General features: G+C 37.6%; 1 protein-coding gene across 1 annotated transcript in view; it reads right to left on the reverse strand.

Moving 5' to 3' along the window:
- Nucleotides 1–23,629, reverse strand: part of GTF2F2 (general transcription factor IIF subunit 2) — a 155,914-nt gene that overhangs the window by 19,024 nt on the left and 113,261 nt on the right. Inside the window, exon 6 of the mRNA XM_030311128.1 lies at nucleotides 9,824–9,923. Coding sequence (XP_030166988.1) covers nucleotides 9,824–9,923 — 100 coding nt within the window. The remainder of the gene's footprint in view (nucleotides 1–9,823; nucleotides 9,924–23,629) is intronic.

Below are 23,629 nucleotides of genomic sequence, written 5' to 3' on the forward strand. Positions count from 1 at the left end.
TAGAGAAGAGCAGTGTGACTAGAAGAGTCAGAAGCAAGACTGGAGAAGATATAGACCACAGCCACATATGACCAAGGAGAAGATCCAAGTCTTCCCAATATGGGGAAAATGTAAAAAACGGATGAAAACATGCATTTAAGGGCAAAGGCAGAAATACAGTGTATGTCCCAATTCAGTGGGAGATGAACAGACAGCAAAGCCCCAAAGGGATGGACCTGAGGTCCCTTCAAAAATTTTCTCTCTCTAGGATCAAAAGGAGGACAAAAGTGGGGTGCCTGGTTGGCTCAGTTGGTCGAACACGCAGCCTTTGAACTCGGGGTCATGAGTTCAAGTCCCACCTTGGGTGTAGAGCTTACTTAACAAAAGAAAAAGAAGGATAGAAGCAAGAGAATAGGCACATCATGGAGAAAGTAAGCGTGACACACCAGGACAAAACACACAAATCCAAGCAGGAGTGTCTTTGGGTCAAATAGAGAAATATCATGGAATGCCTTAAGGGATTACTATTTTAAGTCCTGCTTTGTTGAGCAATGTCTAAAATATATTATGTTCCCTGTTTACAATTGTACTTAGTTTGCATCCTGAAACCCCCTTCCACTCTTGCACCTCATTTGAATGGTTTTATGTTTTGTATTAAGATGAACAATCCAGGGGCATCTGGGTGGCTCAGTCGGTTAAATGTCCGACTCTTGATTTCAGCTCAGGTCATGATCTCACAGTTTTGTGAGTTTGAGTCCCGGGTCCCGCTCTGCGTTGGCAGTGCGGAGCCTGCTTAGGATACTCTCTCTCTCTCTGCCCCTCCCCCACTTGTGCTGTCTCTGTCTCTCTCAAAATAAACACTTAAAAAAAAAAAAAAGAAAGAAAAGTCTGGGCTAGGAGATGAAGTTGTTATAATCCTTTACTCTAGTCAAGCGTGGGATAAAAAAAGCTTAACTTGGATCTAGAAAAATAAAGGGAGACATAATCAGATTAAGAAAGGGTGAGGAAAGCCTACTGCCTTCTCATAGGCTTGAGTGGGATGTGGGATTTCATTTAGCTGGAGGCCACAGGTCCTCAAGAAAAATACTACCAAGGAAGTGAGGACTGAGTGAAGGTCCAGTGTTGGCTTCGGTACTCTCTGCGTGCAGCCACAGTTGCATGATATTCTGTGTGCCCTCCTGTCCCAGCTTTAATTTATGCCGAGAAGGTGGAAGAGTTAAATTCAGGAGACAGTAAAAATAAGCGATGGTACATTCAGCTTCCACCCTTAGGAGACTCTTCCTTGTGTGAAATGCCTGGAGAAGCGAGGAAGATTAACAGGAAAAATGTTTTCAAATACAGACAATCCCCAACTTAACGATGGTTTGACTTATTTTTCAACTTAATGATGGTGTGAAAGCAATATGCATGCAGTAGACACTGTAAGTGGAGTTTTGAATTTGGATCCTTTCCCGGGCTAGCAACATGCTGTGCAACGCTCTTTCTCGGTGCTGCGCAGCGGCAGCCAGCTGGAGCTCCAGGTCAGCCACGCCATCACCAGAGTGAAGAACCCCTACCCCCACAGCCACAGTATGGTACTCAATACATTACGCGAGATGGTCGACAGTTCATTATGATTTGGCGGTAGAGGATTCTGCCCAAATGCAGGGAGGCTAATGCGAGTGTTCTCACCACATTTAAGGTAGGCTAGCCTACACTATGGTGTTGGTAGGTTAGGCGTATTAAACGTATTTTCAGTTTGGACTGAAACCCCATCAAAAATTGAGGAAGAGCTATAAAAGAAACCTGCTGATAAAGCAAGATGGTCCACTTCAGAGAGGGCACATACTCTAATTGGTAGCAGAGAGAAAAACCTCGTACATGTTTGTCATCAAAGTTGTTCCAACCCCAGAGCCACATGACAGATCCAAGAGAGCCTGAATCAAAGGTAAGAATTTAGAGTAAGTTGGAAAAGAACTTTAAAATCAATACTAGAATCAGAGTAAGGGTCAAATTAAGTTGTGGTTCAATGTTAATGAGTAGTGAGAAAAGTACCAAATTCTACACAGATCGTTTTGAAAATCTTGATTTACATGCTTCAACCTCAAAATTACTGTATTCAGCACTGGTGCTTTCCTACTTTAGATCTGGGGGAAAAGAGACTAGAAATGTGCTGTGTTAATGGTGTCTACTGATGGCTCAGTATCTATGGGCAGTGCGACCGAACTTTAGTGAAATAAAAACACTTAAAATTGCAATCTGAGAACCCAGGCATATAAAATAATAACAGCAACAAATTGGCAATATTAATCCTTATCAGAGAAACTAAAATAACAGAAATTTAATTTATTTAAACACAAAAAGCAAAACAGAACATGCCTTTAATGTCCTCAGGGTCTGTACTGTGGGATAACTTATAGAAAAAGACTGTTTTGAAACAAAATTTTTGTACTATAGCATTAGTTAGATCTCTGCTTGGTAATTTCCAAGACAGGCTTATAATCTAAATTTTACTCTGTGGTAGCACGTAGTTCCAGTGGATGTATGTAAAATTATAAAAAGGGACTGAAATGATTCCCATGGTCATTAAGTTATTAATGACTAACCTTATACCCAGGACAAAACTAAGGTCCTGAGGTAACTTTTCTTTTTAAAACTGAACAGCACAGAAATGGCAATCTTAATATTGTAGTACTCACAATGTTGTATGTTGTACAGATACAATTAATTCTACAAATAAACGACAAATGATATGAACTAGTCTATTAAGGAGAAGACTATAATGTTAACATAATGTTATTTCTTCTCTTTTTAGCTCTTTTCTCTTTGGGCATTTTGTTTCATACTGGCACACCGGCACTGTAAGAAAATGGTGACACTCAAAATAGTCGCATATCTAACTTGTTAGCAGCCACCACAATATACTGGTGGGATAGTTACTGGACCAGAAATGGCTATTATGTGCATTTTAATTACCGATATTATATCTGCTCCAGTGGCCATAGATCAATGCACAACCAGCTGCATGGAAATAAATGTCAATTCATAAAGGACTTTAAACGTAGTCTCCAATTGAACATTTTATAATCCAAACAAATCTATTATACACAATTTTTCTTTCACAACAGAAAACAAATTATTCAAGACTAAAATGCAACCACGTGTAGAAAATCCATTGTGGTATGGTATAGAGATACTCAACCATGATTACTGAAACCTTAATCACTGACAACAATTATAAAAGCCACCCACTGCCAATTAAAATACTATAATACAGATGTCTGTAAATTTCTAGATTGTTGTTTGCAGAAATACTTTGATTGCTTTGTCAAGGCAGTCTTTGTGGAAGCTTTTAACTTTTGAAGTTGAGCATGACAGCCTTGAATATCATGGTTTGCATTTAAATTCTTACAAAGATCCTCCTCACCCCTAATGCTTCTATTTTTGCAGAGTGTGTTTTTATCTCTTGGGAGGAAATTAATTCTTTAGAGTCCGTGAGTTCTTGGTATGCAAATTCAAATGGACAAAGCATGTAGCATACTTATACTAATACTAGGCAAATACTGCTGATAAGCCTTTATGATACGGTCCTACAATTATCTATTATTCATTTAGCGAAATTCCAAATTTATACATAAAACTAAAAAACCAAAACCACTACAACAAAAACAAACCCAACAACCGTAACATAGTTAGTTGCCACACTGAAGGAAACAGAATGTGCATAAAAATAAATTTTCTTCCTAGTTCCTGGGGATTGACCTCAAAATCTTATGTAATCATTCAACTCCCTCCAACAATGATTCTTTAGTTAAGTTTTTCTAATTTTCTATCACTTTCTGACCAAGAGTTGTCGCCGAGAAAAAGAAGGGAAAGAAAAATATTTTTTGAAGCTGGGGGCCAGAGAGGATGATAAAGACAAGAAAATATTAATTCTTTTTAAAAACCTTAGGTTTGCTGGAAAGAGACTTCCTGGTCTCCTCTCAGGTATTATTTTTGGCCCTACCCCCAACAGGGTAGATGGCAGACAAAACTATGAAGTTCCTGTCTCTCTGAGTTGGTGGCTGCATGCTACAATTACCAAGGAAACCTGAAAAATTTTAAGATAGTTGGCCTCCACCATAGATCAATTAAAATCAATCTCTGGAGGTAATTTTCTTTTTAAAAAGCTTCCCAGGGGATTCTAGTGTACAGCTAGCACTGAGAACTATTATCTAGACAACAGAAGACAGAATTCCTTATGAGAAAGGGCCGAAAAGTGTAGACTACATGTGAGAAGGCTGTGAAATTTACACATGCTAGATGATGTCCACAAAGCCAACAAAACCACATACAGAAGCATCCTTACTTGCAGAGATGGAGGGAGCTGGAAGGAATCTAACATATCGACTCATTCTATGTATGTCAATCTGTAAATTGTAAAATGTACTATTATATTAGTATGCATGGATATTTTAAAGCATACACAAATAAAAAAACTTAAGGACATGAAATAAAAACAAGCATTATTTTAAGAGTAAGCTTTAATTTGTCAAAATTGTAAAATACATTTTGGTTTTGTTCTGAAAATATACTATTCAGTCTTCACATTCTGGATGCTTGTTTTTAGGTGAATTCCAAATTATACTTGTTTTTTCTTTTAAATAGTAGCTTTGTACCAGCAATAGCTAATACAACTTAAGGTCCAATACACACGCAAAGGTAAGGATCACTATGTCAGCTATCTTCAACAAGCCTTCAGCCCCAGGCCTCAGGGGTGGTGGCAGCAGGGGACCTACAGGTTACACTTCCAAGAGTCCCCTGCCAGCTGGTTTCCAGCTGGGGCCCTGCCAATGGGAGAATGAAAGGAGGAGGAGGGGAGATTTTTGCTTTTTTGTGTGCATTTTGTACACCTCCAGCAGCAGCAGCTTCCTCGTCTCTGGTAACCGACGCCCCTCCCCCTTTTCCAACTCCAGCCCTTCCACGTTGTCTTGGTAAACCATCTGTAACCAATTCCCCACTTTAAATCCCTTCCTGCTGGAATATCTGGAGTTGTTTTTGTTTCCGTGATAGACACTAACTGAATCATCACTGAAGACCGGGATGACAAGTCACATTTAAAATGATACTGCTAATTTCCTTTTTGGAATTCCAGGGCCAAGTTCTTGTCACGTCAGATTACATCATCATTGTTTCTACCTCACACAGTGACTGATAAAGAGGTCATTTTAGATAGAAGCATCAGTTTTTTCACTTTCTTGTTCACATATATGTGCTTTATTAGTATATTATCTTTACAGGTAACTTTAAAAGCATTTGTTCATTTTTTAAGACTGAGTTTAACTAATAATAGGTACTATAATATAAACCTCTGAATTTAGCACCAACCCTAAAAAGCTGAAAGCAAATGAAAATGTGAGGTGCTTGGAAGTACCACTGTCAAACCATCAGTGTTATAAAATTCCTACTCTTCTGCTGAAAAATGACTAGCACAGGGACTGTGTGAGAGTGCTAGGGTCAATCCACAGTATTTCTAAAGCTCAATTTCTTTCCTTTATTACATGAAAAACAAGATAAATACAAGCTCCAATATTTCTCCCCTCACTCAATGGGCCCTCCCGTAAATCCTACTTTGACAAGCCATTATTTCCCAAAGTTTGCTTTTACAAACACTTCAGAGGATGGGGGAAGATAAATTTAATGTTCAAATGCATACAAAATATAGACTTAAACCAATTCCAAGGTCCCTAATTTTAATATATTACAGTGTCCATTTTGAAGAGGATAACATAATCAGAATCTACAAGTTCTTTTAACACAGAATCATTTTACACAACTCTTTTTTTTCCCCCAGAAGACTCTCACAAAATTGGTGTTTCAAAACTTTGAAAAATGTTGACCCACATGAACTGGTTTCAAGTTTCAGAAATGTAATGAAGATGTAAGGTACAAGAAAACCACTTATAGTGAAACCTAACAAGTCATACCTTACAGGTAAGGCAAGAGTTCTCAGGGCCAAGTCTTTCAAGGAAGGAACATTCTAAATTATAATTCTAATCATATATTCTTTTTGGCTCAGTAAATGCTTCCTGAATGGCAAGTATGGTAGGTATTATATCCCAGATAGTTTGTGAACTAAAGAAATAAATTTGAATTTAATGCTTAGAATAGCTCCATGTACAAAGTGGGAGCTCAAATATTTGGAAATGAGGGGAATCTACCCCCAAAACTGAGAGCACACTGTATAATACTGTATGTTAGCCAACTTGACAATAAATTATATTAAAAAAAAAAATGATTACGTATGTGTTCTACATACAGTTGACCAGGTTCGGACTACATGGATGTTTTCAATAAATACAATACTGTAAATGTATTTCTCTTCCTTATAAAAGAGAAACTATTTTCATAATAACATTTTCCTTTGTCTAGCTTACTTTATTGTAAGAATATAGTGTATAATACATATAACATTCAAAATATGTGTTAATTGACTGTTTATATGATCAGGAAGGCTTCCAATAAACAGTAGGTTGAGTTTTTGGGGAGTCAAAAGTTATACATGGATTTGAGTGTGGAGGGTGAGGTGGGGGGAGAAGTCAGTGCCCCTAATCCCCACATTGTTCAAAAGTCAACTGTATTTGTAAATTTATCTATGTGCCATAGGTGGGTGGAAAAGGTTCCAGGGGTAAATGCAAGGTGGGTTCTTTCTGATCAAATGCAGTAATATAGTTTTAAAAATATCTATGTCATTTTCCAACCTCTTTTTCAGTTTTGTAGCAAATTTTTTCCTTATATTTATCTTTAAAATTTTATTCAAAGATCCTCAACTGTTACAATGAAATACCAGACTTCATGTTTATGTAGTTCACTATGCTTGAAATGTTTGAAAACATTTCAACATTATACTGAATTTAAAATTTTTATTGAATGTCTTGATTATATACCCTCTAAGTCATTCTTGTTGAATTATGTTAATGTTTCTCAATCTTCTAAAAAGTCAAAGTCTCCTTCTAATAAAAATAACAAAAGCTTTACACTCTTTCAAGTTTATTTATTTATTTTGAGAGACAGAGCACAAGTAGGGGAGAAGGGCAGCGAGAGAGGGACAGAGAATCCCAAGCAGCCTCTGAGCTGTTAGCAGAGAGCCCCATTAGGGGCTCACTCTCACAAATGGTGAGATCATGACCTGAGCCAAAAAGCAAGAGTCAGATGCTTTACTGACTGAGCCACCCAGGTGCCCGACAAAAGCTTTATACTCCTATAGTTGATCTTATACTATAATACTGAGGATGTTTTTAAAATCTACATAGGTGCCTCCATTCAATCTGATATACTCCCATGGGGGAAAAGAATTACTAAATATTCAAATAATGCAATGTGATAGATTATAGTCAATCTTTATTTTTATATGAACAAAATCTTTCCAAAGATTACTATATGGCTCATTACTATAACTACATTAGTACAATGACTCACCAATGCTATGACAACCTTAATGAAGGTTGACACCATGAACTGCCACTTAATGTTAAAAAGTCTTAAAGTAGATGTTATCATTATGTCCCAATAAGAAGTTCAGAATACAATGTATTCATACTTGTACTAAAAAGAAAATAATATAAAAACATCCTAAAAACATGAAATTAGGAATATGTCTTCTATACCTACCAGGTGGATATAGTGCCAATGCTGCTAAGAATATGAACTTTGAATCTAGCAAAGTGCCAGCTCTGATTGATTTTTCTTTTGGTAGGAGATCATCATGGCTAGGTACTAACACTCCTTCCTAGCTTTCTTACTTTCCTTTATTCCAATGAAAAGCTTTACTGCCCACTGTAACAATTCAATCAATTCACACTCATTATGATGATTCCAACAATTCAAAAAGACTTTATACAGAAGAAAATTAGAATAAAATCATTCTAGCTCCTACCGTCCAAAAATAACAACTGTTAAAGCATTTAATCTTAAGATTGGACACTGGTTTCCAACCTTTGCCTGTCTTAAACAATAGAGAGAAACACTACTGTATATCTAGCTTTGGGTTTCTATGATATATCCTTAGATACAAGACTGCTGGGTCAAAGGATATATCCTTTATACACAATATATCCTTTTACACAAATTATCAAACTTCTCTCCAGAAAGGTTAGATCTCCTTATAGCTTATGGAAAGTATGGTCTTTTGTTGTCCTTACTGTGATAAAGAAGAAGCCAGAAAAGTAGACTTTTATTTACGTGTCTCAATCAAGAGACAACATAAAATATCCCTCTTGGATTATCAGACACTGATTCAGCCTGTTCTCTTCTTTTAATTTACGTTTCCCCTAAAGCATAACCAGAGGCTGTGAAATGAAAGCCTGGCTGGATGCAAATGAACTTTGACTTGCTTTACTTAATCCACATAGTGTAGCAATTTTTAAAGTCTGAATGTCTTTAAGAAGAGGCATGTGCACTCCAGTTCATCACAGTCCCTACCATTTCACCTTCAATTTCAGCATTCTGCTCACTGAAGATGCCTAGTTGGCTCTGTAGGCATTTGCTACCTCTCATGTAAAATAACTCAAATATCATAAAGTAATGGTTTGACAGATACTAATCTGTGACACCTAAATCTGTATACTTAAGGCCAGTCTTAAAAAGGGATTCTTTCTTCCTAAATACTGTATATCTAGACAAATGTTAAGCAACAAAGTAGGACACAAGATATCAACTGTTAAGTATCACTGCGCTTAACTTAGGCTTCACTGTATTTTCAGAAAATCATTATATTTTCCCTTACATCTCCAGTATTTCAAGACCCAAAATCCTTAGCCCTTTTAGTATTGTTAATGACCTGCAACAACATTTAACAGCATGGCTCCCAAACCAGACTACCTGGGTTCAACACCTGAACTGGTTAATTAGTGACTTGTGTGACCTCAAGTAAGCTAACCTCTCAGCTTGTATTAGTTACTTCAACTAAAATGAGGACAACAGCAGTAATTACTTTCTAGGGCAGGTATGAAGACCGAATGCGTTATTACGAAGCACTCAGAACAGCGCCTGGTACACAATATGCATATTACATGTCTGTATATAGCATAGCACAGCATAGCATAGCATAACATAACATGATATATATAGTATACACAAGATATACTTCAATATAAATGGTTTAAAAACATATACAGGCAGTCCTCACTTTCCATGTAGTGTGAGACCATAAAAATGCCCATAAAAGTTGAAACTATGCAAAGCAATCTTTTTTAAAAAAAATTTTTTTAAGTTTATTTTTATTTGAGAGAGAGAGAGAGAGAAGAAGCAGGGGAGGGGCAGAGAGAGAGGGAGACAGAATCCCAAGCAGGCTCCGCACTGCCAGCACAGAGCCTGACGCGGGGCTTGAACCCACAAACCACAAGATTATGATCTGAGCTCAAGTTGAGAGTTGGACGCTTAACCAACTGAACCACCCAGGCTCCCGGAAACTATGCAAAGTAATCTTAATAATCAATGGCAGGAATTACCATTGTTGCAAACTTAAAATTTCTTCTCGATACATTAAAAAGTCCCATAAAGGTATAGAAAAGTGGGAAAAATCAAACTAATATTAAGTACACTGTAATTTAAAACATTGGAAACACTGAAAAATGAAGTGTTTTATTTCTTTGAAAAATTTATCAAGAGTATTTTGAACAGTGGTTGCCTTCTTCTCATTGTTTAACTTAGGATACACAGTGAACATCTTCTCCATGTTTGCCAAACTGTCATATTCTTTCCTCAGTCTAGATAACTCAAGCACCTAATAGCAGGTACATGACTCCTAATGTCCTTTTAAAACCTAAGAGTCTACAAAACTTAAGAACAAAGATATAACAGAATGTAGATAGACATGAAGACTTACATTGTATTGATGATTAGCAACAGGCTTATAATTAGTTGTTACCACTTTGTCCAGTTGCTGTGATAGCCTTACAGGTTTGGAAGATTCTTCTATTTGCAATCTGAAAAAAAGAAGACATTGTCAACAAACTTATTTATTAGAGGGAAACCTGAAGAGTTATTTCTACAATTCTTCTTACTCAAGAATACTTAATATATTAAAAAGTAACCTCAGAAGATGTACTAAGCCTTAATATAATACTTCAAAAACACACTGAATGTGTATGACAATAATGCAGAAACCTGAACATAGGCTAAACATATAAACCATCTCATAATTCTACAATTTGCTTCTAATTTTACACTGTATAGTCAAGTCTTAACTACGAAAACCAAAGAAACTAACCAGCTTTAAATTTCTGGGGAAAAAAATCTACCTGTAAAAACGAACTATCTTAATTATATGGCATTAAACTAATCAAGTGATTAATTCAAAATTCTATTCACTCGATAAAAGATAAAGATAAATAGAAAGATAATATGTTGACACTAAGGTCTAATGATTGCTTTATTAGACAGCAAGATATAGAACATTTCGCCATCAAAGAAACTTCTCTTTGACAACACTGGTATAGAATGCAGACCTCCATCTAAATTAAAACATAACTCAAAATACCACTTTTGGGAAAAGCTATAAACATATGACTTTAAATAAATACTCTTGTTTAATAGAGCAGGAACTAAAAATAATTTTCATTTAAAATATCTTTAAAAACACAACTCACAGTATAAAAAGTACGTATTTTTATAAAATTCTTATTATTTTATTTCTTTGCTTCTGCCTGTTTTAGGTATGTAACACCTAATTACTCAGAGGAATTTAGATATGTACCAGTTGCTTTTTTAAATGGAAAAGTTATAAATATTACAGGTTTTGATTTTACCGTGATTCCCGAATTCGATATAGTAATTCCTGTGTCCAAACACACATATTTAAATTCTACCAGTTATTTATAAATCCCAGCATGGAGCATAGAGCCCAATGTGGAGCTTGAACTCATGACACTGGGATCAAGACCTGAGTTGAGGGGTACCTGGGTGGCTCAGTCAGTTGAGCATCTGACTCATGATTTTGGCTCAGGTCATGATTCCAGGGTCATGGGATCAAGCCCTGTGTCAGTCTCCACACTGGGCACGGAATCTGCTTAAGATTCCTTCTCTCTCCCTCTGCCCTTCTCCCCAGCTTGCGTGCTCTAAAATAAAAAACAAAAAAAGACCTGAGCTGAGATCAAAAGTCAGATGCTTAACCCACTGAGCCACTCAAGCACCCCAAAATGATTATTTTATGAAGCGTAAGAAAAGTACTCTAGAAATATCTTTAGAAACTTACTGTATATGTAACCATAAATCATACATACAATGTTACTTTGCTTTTCATGAGCCAAATATACTTTCTATGAACCAGGAAGAAAGTACTAGCTAGAAGTCTAGAAGGGGGGTGTCCATCCAAAGATGGACTTGGACTTCTATTCCTTCAGTAGCCTCTCAACTGCTCTTGGACAAAGCACCAGCTCCTTCATAGGAGTTCATGTCCCTCTGGGATCTAGTCCCTGCTTATCTCTCCAGCTTTATCCACATTCTCTCACATCTGCATCTGACAGCATGCAGCTGTGCCATGACAAGATTTTAGTAGAAGCCTCTGGCTGGCAATCACTCAGCAAGTGTTTACTGGGTGCCTATCTCTGCCAGGCACCGGGTTAGAGGTTGGGAATGCTGCAGTAAAGAACAGACTTACTACAGTGGAAGACCAGCATTGAACAAATGCTTACCTATAACTCATTAACTGCAGTACTAAAATGGAGCAGGGGACTGGTATTATGACAGCTGATTGCATGATGCTATGAAGTAAATATTAACCCCAGTGTGTACACTTGAGGGTAAACTAGAGCAGGACTCCTCATGCTTTTGAGAGGTGAGGCAAGGGGCACTTGAGTGGCTCAGTCGGTTGAGCATCCAACTTCGGCTCAGGTCATGATTTCATGGCTCTTGAGTTCAAGTCCCATGTCAGGCTCTGTGCTGACAGCTCAGAGCCTAGAGCCCGGAGCCTGCTTTGGTTTCTGTGTCTCGCTCTCTCTCTGCCCTTCCCCTGTTCACACTCAGTCTCTCTCTCCTTCAAAAATAAACCTTAAAAAAAAAAAAAAAAAAAAAAAGAGGTGAGGCAAAAAGACTGGGTGGAAATGACTCCTCCGAGCAGAGAAGATGTCTCGAAGTGACTAAGAGAAAAAAATGATTGAAGACAGGTGTAGGGATGTTTACAAAGGGTTAGAACTAGGCATGTACTACCCCTTGGGGGGGGGGGGTGGTAAAAAAATCAAGTAGCAGCCTGTTTCTGAAAACCTTTGTGTTCTAATCCTAGCCCTATCCTTACCGGAATCAGTTCTCAGGAGTTTGACCTCTGTTAAATGGTAATCTATCTGTTATGCTGCCACTAAATTGTCTTCCCTGTTTCCATCATTGCACTCCATAATTTGATCTTATGAGAAATTCAAGGAGGGAGGCATGTACTAGCTCCTTCCTCCCACATTAAATGATTGTTCCCATTACTTCACAATTTGAAAATTCCTTGGGGTTTCAGTTTGTTTAGGTAAGTGTGTCTTTATAAGTGGTAACTTATTCCTGTCATACTCTTACACTTGAATTTATTTGCAGGCACTGCATTCTGATTCAGGTTCAGGTGGCATACTTTCCTTTCAATTCTAGTGCAACAGCTCTAAAAGCCAATGCTGTCATCCACAGAGGGTCATGCTGTTTTTATCCTCAAAGTATTTCATCTCTTAAATATAGAAAGGAAAACAGTGAATTAACTTTTTAAAAATAAAGAACTCATATAAAAACTTAACCTTCCTATTATGTATTTAAAATGTCAACTTCAAGGGTTTTAACTAAAAGGGGGTATCTTATGATTTAAGACTCAAAATGTTAATCTAGACACTGAAAATATAACATATTTTTAAAGAACTAAGTCTTAAAATACTTTAATAAACCCGAATAGTTTAAAATAGGTTGGCAGGTTCTTTACCTAACATAAATTCATCTAATATTATCTCATGAAGTGTTGAAACAATTTGCAACTCCATTTCACCACTGAACAATGCACTTAATTAAACACCAGGGACCTCAACATGCCTTCAAAGTCTTGGTTTATCTGGGTTTGCACAAAATAACATAATTTGGAAATATTTGGTTTGCAAGGCTGAACAGCAAAGTACACATAGAGGTTGTGGGCTGGACTGAGAGCAAAGTAAGAGCTTCAATGTCCTAGAGACTTAAAAAAAATGGGTGTTAACTTTTTTCAGGAAAATTTTAAATATGGTGTTATTTTAAAGAAACTGTAACAGAAAAAGCATATCCTGTGATCATTTAGATGCAGGCAGACTTGTTTTACTTTTGTTTTATAAACCATTAAAAAAATACTTATTAGTGCTAATTACTATCACCACTTCAGGACAATTTTGAATATAGTACTTCCATTCTTAGAAAGCTCAATTACTAGTCTTTCTGGAATTATTAGCTAAAGAGCCAGTTTTATCTCTTACTTCTTCCCATCAAATTAAAAGGTCAAAGGCCACATGACCTAAGAGCTGAAATACTAACAAAACAGTAATAACTATAACAAGTAATAATAAACACCTAAAAGGCGCTTACTACGCACTGGAAACAGTGTTAAAAGCTTTATCTACATCACCTCTATCTCACTGTTTCTTCATAGTATGCAAAAATAGAACTGGAACTCAGATCCTTTTTTTTCTTTTACTCCAGGTTTCAAGCAGTTAATTTATAGTCCCTCACAGTATACAGTCCCTTCTATACAGTCTCCCAAAAGGCCAGATAGCAGAATAAAATCTCTAATTAAAATTTTGTTGAGTTTAGTTCAAAATAAGTAATTCTCCTTGACACTCATCAACCTGCCTGCAACAAGCCCAATCTCACACACACACACACACACACACACACACACACACACACGCACACGCACACACACACACACATACACGAGCACATGCTCCTTTTCAACACTGAAAAAAAGACTCCTATTAAGTTAATGTCACAAGTCATTAAGCTACAATCATGGTTCATAATCAATCACCCTTATCAAAATCACTTAAAGATCTCCTTCATTATACTTTATATAGATTTATGTACTATGCTGGGGATCGATTTTCACATTATTTAGTGTATTTCTGAAATATAAAATCCATGTTAAAAAAATAAGAATAGTAGCATAAGCATCTCCAAAATAATTTAAAAGATGAACACTGGCAGATTGGGGAAGAGAAGTCTATAAATTTTAGTCAACAGATCTTCTATTCACTCTCCTTGGGAAGTACAGTGCTTCCCTTATTAAAGTAACAATAAATATTTGTTAAGCAAATGAAGAAATGACACCATTATTGGACAGTTAGATCATGCAGGGCAAGAACCACATTAAGAAATCCCACATTAATGCTTGATTTGATACATGCAGACTATTTTCATGACTAAGTGGAAAACCCTAAGTAACACCACCTTGGCTAATCTGGTTATCAACTGTAGAATTAAACAACTACAAAAAAAAAAGGAAAAAAATACCAAACACTGAACAAGTGTTTCCACCAGCAGCTGCCAATGTAGGAGTCATTTGTGTTACAGCTGTATTTGATTGCAACTTATGCTATTCTTAAAATGACAGGTTTCATAAAAGGAGGTGTATTTCCTAAGATTTTTATTTCATTTTTAAAAGGAGAAAGTAAGGGGTGCCGGGGTGGTTCAGTCGGTCGAGCATCCGACTTTGGTTCAGGTCATGATCTCGCAGTCTGTGAGTTCGAGCCCCACATTGGACTCTGCTGTTGGCTCAGAGCCTGGAGCCTGCTTTGGATTCTGTGTCTCCCTCTCTCTCTGTTCCTCCCCAGCTTACACTCTGTCTCTCTCTCTCTCAAAAATAAAGATTAAAATTTTTTTTTAATAAAATAAAATAAAAGGAGAAAGTAAGCAGTGAAAGAGGTAAACAGTGCCTCTAAGGGGGGAGAAGGAGGCTGACATTTGCAGGGTGAGAGAAAGAAAGATCTCAAGGCAAGGAGAAGCAGGAATAGCAGTGGAGCACCAGAAGCGTCTATGAGCGAGAGCACATACATTTGGCCCAAAGTCAGATAACCAAAGGGAAGTTTCAGAAGAAAGCCCAGCTTGGGAACAGGCAAACAGAAGGCTGGGAGAAAGGCCAGGTGAGGTAATAACCAGGTGCACACTGAGCTGATTTACTAATATGAAAGGTTCTGGTGACATTTAACACAGTCCACTTATAGGAAGTTTTAAATATTCTGAGAATAGGAGAGGGAGAGCTTCTTGGAGGACCAGAGTAATGGAGTTATATCGTTACCTGGCAGGGCTGTTCAAAGGATTAAAGAGAGTAAATATGAAATTAAATAATTTAAGTGTCCCTTACAAATATTTACTATTTGTAAGCTTTATGAAAACACAAACCTTCCTTGTGTTCCTAGGGCCTAGAATAGGCCTGCAGGATAATTGTGTTGAATAATAAGTGAGAAGATAAAAGATGAGAATAAAAGTTTTAGGCTGCATTCAATCAGGAATGGTAATCTGGTTGTCAAATCATGAGATTTGCAGGAATATATCTAACATTTAGATCTGACATTTAAGAGAATAGGCTTAATAGGTTTAATTTTCACTCTGTAGGAAACAGACACTCCATATCTACTTACACTGTCTAATATAGTAGCCACTAGCAAAATACAATTATTTAAATTAATTTAAATTAAAACTTAGCTCCCCAGGCACACCAACCACATTTTAAGCACTCAATAGGTACATGTGGCTGTTGGCCTACATAGTGGACAACATAGAGACAGAACACTTCTATCATGGCAGAAAGTTCAACTGGAGAATCACAAAGTCAAATCTCTACAGGAGCTTGTCCAGTGGAGTAGGAAGCACCAGTGAGAGCTAGGGGCTGTGGTGAACTGGAAATAGAGCACATGCTCCATCCTCAGTGGGCAGTAAGTCCTTAGCACTTACTTATTAGTCTGTAGGAATACAAGCAGAGTATTACCAGATCTTCCAATTACTCAAGAAAACGCAGTCAGATTTTTAAGTGAAAGCATTTATTAAACAGTGCCAACTAATTCAATTTTTATAAAGGGCAAACCCTTCCCCTCCCCAAACGAAAACAAAACTCTCAATACCAAAAAACACATATACTAGCTCTACCAGGCCACTAGTTAGCAGCCCTCAAACATCTATATTCCAGGGGTTTTGTTTGCTTTCTGGAAGCAAAGCAGCAGCAAAGAATTAAGAATTCTTTACTAGAAGCCGGAAAGTCATGACACAAGTAATAACCACTTGCATAAAGACACCAGTTTTGTTGAAGGACCAGCCATTCCCTCCACCTCCAATCCCACGCCCCTATCCTAAGGAGAATCCGTGAGCTGGCTGAGATGCTCTCCTAGATTGTTGCTAAGGGAGTGCATTCCAGCCAGTAAGCAGACTAACAATCGAAAAATATCTCCTAAACAATACAGAAATTAGACAGTTTTCGGCTCTTTATAAAACTAGCAATTTCATATGATTCAACCTAACCGCTCCTGCTAAATGACAGGCTTAACACTGAGTTGAATTCTTTTACACGAGAAAAGAATTCAAATCACTAATTAAGTCCCAGCATAATGGTGACTTACCCATGATCATACAGTTTGTCAGAAGCAGGGCGGGGGGTAGGGGGGAATGTATGATACCTTGTCCAGGGCTCTTCACCTGTATCACAATTACATCTTAAATATAATGAAACAACCCAGATGTCTTTTCGAGTTGATAAGCATATACTGTCCCAATTTAAAATGTTTATAGCTATTTGAGAAAATATCCTATGTCCCAAAATATGTCCATTACATTAGCTAGCAAGGTACTCAGAAGGGGCCTACACTCCTCAAGGAATGATGACTCACACTTGGACTTTGTTTTCTCCTAGATTCTGGTTAGAAACAACAGTCACTGACAAGCTTTTGGTATGTGTTGAGTAAGGTAAAATAAACGACTGTTAGTGTAATGAAGACATTTTGTAAGGGTCTTGTTCTTGTTTTCTAAATTACTGCCTGATTTCTATTTTTCACTGAAACACTAAAAGACTGTCAATCTATTATCAAATTTTCACTGCTCCAGGAAGAGTGTGTCACCAGCATTTCAGAGAGTATCTATCGCTGCTAAACAGTACAAAGTCTCCACTCGACAGTCCAAAATATAAATATCTTGCCTCCTGCCAAAACATTTCCACTATCTTACATAGTTTATCCTTTCATATTCTTTCCTTATGTAATATATTTATTATCTTAAACTTGAAGGCAAGTTCATCCAGGGGATACCTTTAACTTAAGCAGTAGCATTACTTCTAAGTCACCAGAGCTCTGGTTGAATGCAAGTACAAAAGACACCCAAACTGTTGTAGGAAGGGGGCCAGGAAGACAGCGCACACAACAACAACAACAACAACTTCTTATGAGTCTAGAAAACAATAGGATGTCTAAGGTTTGCATTGCTTGAAGATTTTGTTCAAATAATTATAAATTATGGTCACTTGCAACTTATCCATTATAATTTTTTTTTCCTTTAGTCTAAGTTAGGCATGCTTTTTTAATACCATCTCATGAAAGTAAATTTCTTTTCACCGTGGAAAGTTTGGATTTCAATTTAAGCATGTGATAGGGAAGCAGGAAGCAGGCAGAAAGGAAAGAGGGGACAGAAGGGAGGATAGCTTTTATTGGGAGAAATCCTCTGCTACTTATACTTTTTTTTTTTTAATGATTATTTATTTTTGAGAGAAAGACACACACAGAGTGCGAGTGGGGGAGGGGCAGAGAGACGGAGACACAGAACCCAAAGCAGGCTCCAGGCTCCATGCTCTCAGCACAGAGCCCGATGCAGGGCCTGAACCCATGAGCCACCAGATCATGACCCGAGCCAAAGTCAGCGCTTAACTGACTGAGCCACCCAGGTGCCCCTGCTTATACTTTTCCTTTTAATCATATACTCTAGTCACTATTTTAGTACAGGCAAAAAGTAGAAATATATGAGGGGAAAAGAAAAGCTTACCTAAGCAGGGACCATTTATTACTTCTCAATACAAGATCAAAAACTAGCTACTCTTCCTATGTTAGAAGTGAAATTATCCTAAACTTCAATGGATGGTAAGTGACAAACTTTTCATTTTAGGGGCGCCTGGGTGGCTCAGTCGGTTGAGTGACCGACTTCAGCTCAGGTCATGATCTCATGGTTTGTGAGTTCGAGCCCCACGTTGGACTCTATGCTGCCTGCTCCGGATTCTGTGTCTCCCTCTCTTTCTGCCCTTCCCCTGCTCATGCTCTGTCTCTATCTCAGAAATAAATAAACATTAAAAAAAAATTTTTTTTTTTTAAAAAGAACTTTTCATTTTAGGGGCGCTTGTGTGGCTCAGTTGGTTAAGCATCCAACTCTTGATCTTGGCTCAGGTCGCATCTCATGGTTTGTGGGATGGAGACCTACACTGGGTTCTGTGCTGATAGTGTGCAGCCAGCTTGCAATTTTCTCTCTCCCCCTCTCTCTGCATCTCTTTCTTTCTCTCTCTCAAAATAAATAAACATTAAAAAAACCCAAAACTTTTCATTGTATTTCCCTTCTTCCAACTCCAGTGAACGTAAAAAGCCTAAATAATTTGGTACAGTTCCCAGGGGTGTGGTCAAAAGCTTATCTATCAAAAGGTCCACTAATATTTATAACTCAATATTCAAAACAGCAACAAAGAACTATCTTTTGTATTCAGATTCATACAAATATCTTGCATTAAAAAAATTTTTGAGAATAAAATCAAATCTTTGGCATTTGCAAGACCTTGAACAATGCTTAGCCTAAAAAGAATGTACCATACCACGCATGATATGGTAAGATCTGAAACCAGACTCTGATTTTAAGTTCTAGTCCTACCACCAGGTCGGAGCTAGGACAAGTTAGTCAACCTCTTTGACACCTTTGTGACTTTGTGGGGAAAAACTGAGGATTATAACAACAGAAATAAGGGAGATAATCTTTACAAAACACTTTGAATAGCCATGCCACAGTATGCATTCAGTACATGGTAGCTATTATTGTAATTACTGTTATTACTCAAGTAACTACACTGAACAGAAATGTATGGGAGTTATTTGAAGACAACTTTTAATAATTATCTGATTTACCAATTTGAATTTAAAGCCAAGACTTAGGGAATCTGTGTTTATCCTTTATTTATTCTAATAGGAGACATTTGGCTACATCAGATTAAAAGCACTTTCTTTGATCTCCTCTGATGTTTTCAAGGATAAGAAAATTTCTTCCTAAATGCCATTCGGCTGCAGGTAACATATGTAATGCTCACAGAAGTGCTAATTAAAAAAACTAATTAGGAGTGCTTGGTGGCTCAGTCGGTTAAGTATCTGACTCTTGGCTTCAGCTCAGGTCATGATCTCATGCTTCCTGAGTTTGAGCCCTGCATCTGGCTCTGAGCTGACAGCACAGAGCCTGCTTGGGATTCTTTCTCTCTTTCTCTCTCTCTCAAAAGAAATAAACGTTTGAAAAATAAAAATAAAAAAATAAAAAACTATAACCTAACCACAGCATCAAAAGACATAAAAATATTGTAGCTTACAGTTTTGGGTAACTATGCATCTGATTTTTAAAATTCACTGAATTAGGGGCGCCTGGGTGGTTCAGTTGGTTAAGTGTCCGACTTCAGCTCAGGTCATGATCTCACAGTCCGTGAGTTCAAGCCCTCAGTCGGGCTCTGTGCTGACAGCTCAGAGCCTGGAGCCTGCTTCAGATTCTGTGTCTCTCTCTCTGCCCCTGCTCATGCTTTGTCTCTCTCTCAAAAATAAATAAAAACACTAAAAAAAAAAAACTATTAAGATTCACTGAATTATTAGATGTAGTCAAATATTTTTGGATTTCATCTTTAGGGCACTCAAATCAATGTCTCATATATGACTTCCAACCAGTAGTGACTAGAACATGTATCTAAGTTGAACAAAAGTAGAAAACTACATTTGAGCAGAACATCGCTTTAAGTTATACAGAAAATTCATAACCATTCTTAAACTAAGTCTCAAAAATTATCTTTCCCTGTCTTCCTCATCATATTAAAATATGATTCAAGGAGGTTTTATAATTTTCCTCCCAGAGGACAGGGCCATCTTTAGAAAAACTGCAAGGTGGGTACAAATGCATGGAGTAACTGTTTTATTCCTCACCTTCCCTTCATTGTGTCTATTTTACTTTGGCTGGTGTCCCTGTTTTTCCTGCTTGACCTTTTTAGTTGGTTTTCTATCTTCTATCTAGAGATTATTATTTCAAATACATTATTTTACCCCAATGACCAAAGAGGCAAATGCTTCAGGAAATATTAAGCAATAACACTTAGGCCCCTTTCTACCCTGTAACCCCTAAGGATTCATTTAGATTTTCATATCTGAAAGAATGCTGTGCCCAACACTTACCTATAATGACCCTCATACACTTCTGTGCATGCAGTGGGTTAATTTAGCATTTAGCAATCTTCTTGACACCACCATTTTACTCATGCAACTCGGGTTTCACCATCTATTTCTTCTCCCAGATTACTTAGGAAAACAGAACATGAATTTTGCCTAAGTACTAGTTCTAGAGAGTCCTGCTGCTTAAAGGCTCCCCCTACCAGCTAAGTAACAGACTTCAGCCTTCTGCTTCCCTGCAGATTCCCCACGTACAGAGTTGAATGACTCAGAGGAATGACTGGATGAGAGAGCTGTAGGCCAAGCAGTCACCATGGCAGTTCAGTGTGATATACTAGGGAACTGCCAAGCCCTTGAATATTCTCGAATCACATCATACACGTCTTTTTTTTTTTTTAAACATTTATTCATTTTTGAGAGACAGAGTCACAGCGTGAGCGGGGGAGAGGCAGAGGAAGAGAGGGAGACACAGAATCCAAGCAGGCTCCAGACTCTGAGCTGTCAGCAGAGAGCCTGATGCGGGGCTTGAACTCACAAACCGTGAGACCATGACCTGAGCCGAAGTCGGATGCTTAACTGACTGAGCCACCCAGGTGCTCCACATCACACACATCTTGATTGAAAATATTTAAAAAGAAAGTATTTAATAGGATACAAAAGTTCTCTCTTTTCACTAAAGACTGAAATGTATTTATTAATTTAAGGCTACAGTGTGATTTTAAGAGCTTCAAGTCTCACATAGGTTTTACTTTTGTGGATAAAATTCTTTAAAAACTAAAAGAAAGGGGCACCTGGGTGGCTCAGATGGTCAAGCCTCCAACTCTTGATTTCAGCTCAGGTCATGATCTCATGGTTTAGGAGACTGAGCCCTGCGTTAGGTTCTGTGCAGACAGCATGAAGCCTGCTTCGGCTTCTCTCCCCGCCAACCTCTGCCCATACCCCTGCTCACGCACATGTGTGTGCTCTCTCTTTTAAAATGAATAAGCTTTAGGGGCGCCTGGGTGGCGCAGTCGGTTAAGCGTCCGACTTCAGCCAGGTCACGATCTCGCGGTCCGGGAGTTCGAGCCCCGCGTCAGGCTCTGGGCTGATGGCTCAGAGCCTGGAGCCTGTTTCCGATTCTGTGTCTCCCTCTCTCTCTGCCCCTCCCCCATTCATGCTCTGTCTCTCTCTGTCCCAAAAATAAATAAAAACATTGAAAAAAAAAATAAAAATAAAATGAATAAGCTTTAAAAAAAAAAAAAAAGGCAGTAGTTACAGAGGCCTGTATATAAAAAAAAAAAAGACAAAAAACTAAAAGAAAAATTGTTAGAAATTGCCATTAATATAATAAAAGCAACTCCGTTTCATAACAGAAAAACTAATAACGCTTTTATGTTCACCATTTTGATAAAGTGCTGGGAATAATTATTACACTAAGATTTTCTCTTTTCACAACTTTATCTGTTCATGTTGCCAGTCCTCTCAAGTAGACATTCAACTCCATCTACTATTTTGAAAGCTCCCCAAACTGCTTATCCACTGACTGATAAATAGGATTCGGGTTTGGTATTATTTGGTGGGGAATTCTACAATAGACAGAAAGTTCCCTGTCCATAATGCAAATTTTCTTTTACATAAAACCGATGGACAGATTTACTAAGAACCGAGTCTATCATTTTATGAGTATAACACAAATTTTTTCTTGCTATTAATAGAGGGAGGAAAGCATTATAGAAATGTTTTAATCTGGTTTTTCTAAATACATAAAATACCACCCGGTTCAATTTATACCTAGGATTTTTATAACTGGTCTCAGTACAAAGACAACACACTTGCATACAGGAAAAGGGTTTCTAAACAACATGGGAGTGAAAACAGTCCTGATGCTTTATGGATTTAGACTCTGTGTTATTTTATTTGCACTGTTAGCTCTACTTGAAAGCAGCTTCATCTTATAGTCACCTATTTAATAGCCTATAATTCCCACAAAATATTAGGGATATCAGGATATTCTTCATGTAGCTCTGGTTAGTCACAGAACGACTGCTATTATGGGCCCAAAACAAATATATAAAAACATTTTCTGCATCATCAACGTGCAGAGATGATACAAATTACTACACAGGCCATGATGCTTATTTGAGAGTGATGCACAAAATCCACTTCTTTTGATATGATAAGCTGGGCAATTTATCTTTGTAAATGTCACTTTGGTAGACCTCTTTGGTGAGGGGGAATATCAGTAAAAGGATGATGAGGATGAATACCAGTAAGAAATCATAAACTCCTATCTATATTATTCTTTCCTTTGTGGTAATGGTTCTATACAAGCTGTTTTCCCCAGTTCCCTCTAGTGTTGCTATCTGAAAGCCAGCTGTGTCCATGGAACAGTCCAAGGTAACACACTCAAATGGCAACCAATCCTATGACTTTGGTTTCCTAGCACTGTGTTAGGCAGGAACAAATGAAAAAATATGTAGGTATGTACATATATGTACATACATATTTGGATGAACACATTTTAAAACACACCCATGTTATATTCCTCCCAGCTCAATATTTAGAGCCAAGAAAGAAATTAATAGGATCTGAGCTTGCTGTATTTTTATACAGATCAAAATGAGACTATAGATGACTAAAGGGAAGTAGGCGTCTGTGGGTTTAATTCATACACGAAGTAGGGGTTAAAGTATGGAGTATGTTTGATAAAAGCAATTTAGATGTGAAATGAACTTGGTAGTTTAAGTGAGCCTTTACATCTTTTATAACAGATGGTACAGCAACAATCTTTACATCATTTAAGATTAAGTCAGATTCTTGAAACTATGAACTCTATCGCCACGAACAAGCTACACTATTTTCTCCAAATAACATATATTAGATAATGTGTATTTTCTGTAAGGTGCAAGTTAATACTACGTGATTTCTGAAGGAAACACTTTTTTTAACGTTTATTTATTTTTGTGACGGAGAGAGACAGAGCATGAATTGGGGGGGGGGGGGCAGAGAGAGAGAGGGAGACACAGAATCAGAAGCAGGCTCCAGGCTCTGAGCCATCAGCCCAGAGCCTGAGGCAGGGCTCGAACTCACGGACTGCGAGATCGTGACCTGAGCTGAAGTCGGACACTTAACCGACTGAGCCACCCAGGCGCCCCTGAAGGAAACACATTTTAAAAATGAAAATAAATTTATGTAACTGTTACTTTAAGTAGTGACTAAAGGAACTTAAAGTGGATGTGTAGAAGGGGAAATGAATGAAGTAATGTAGTTCAAAGAGGCTGACCTAACAGAAATCAGACAATAAAAGA

The sequence above is a fragment of the Lynx canadensis genome, chromosome A1, assembly GCF_007474595.2.
Source record: "Lynx canadensis isolate LIC74 chromosome A1, mLynCan4.pri.v2, whole genome shotgun sequence".
Taxonomy (NCBI): domain Eukaryota; kingdom Metazoa; phylum Chordata; class Mammalia; order Carnivora; family Felidae; genus Lynx; species Lynx canadensis.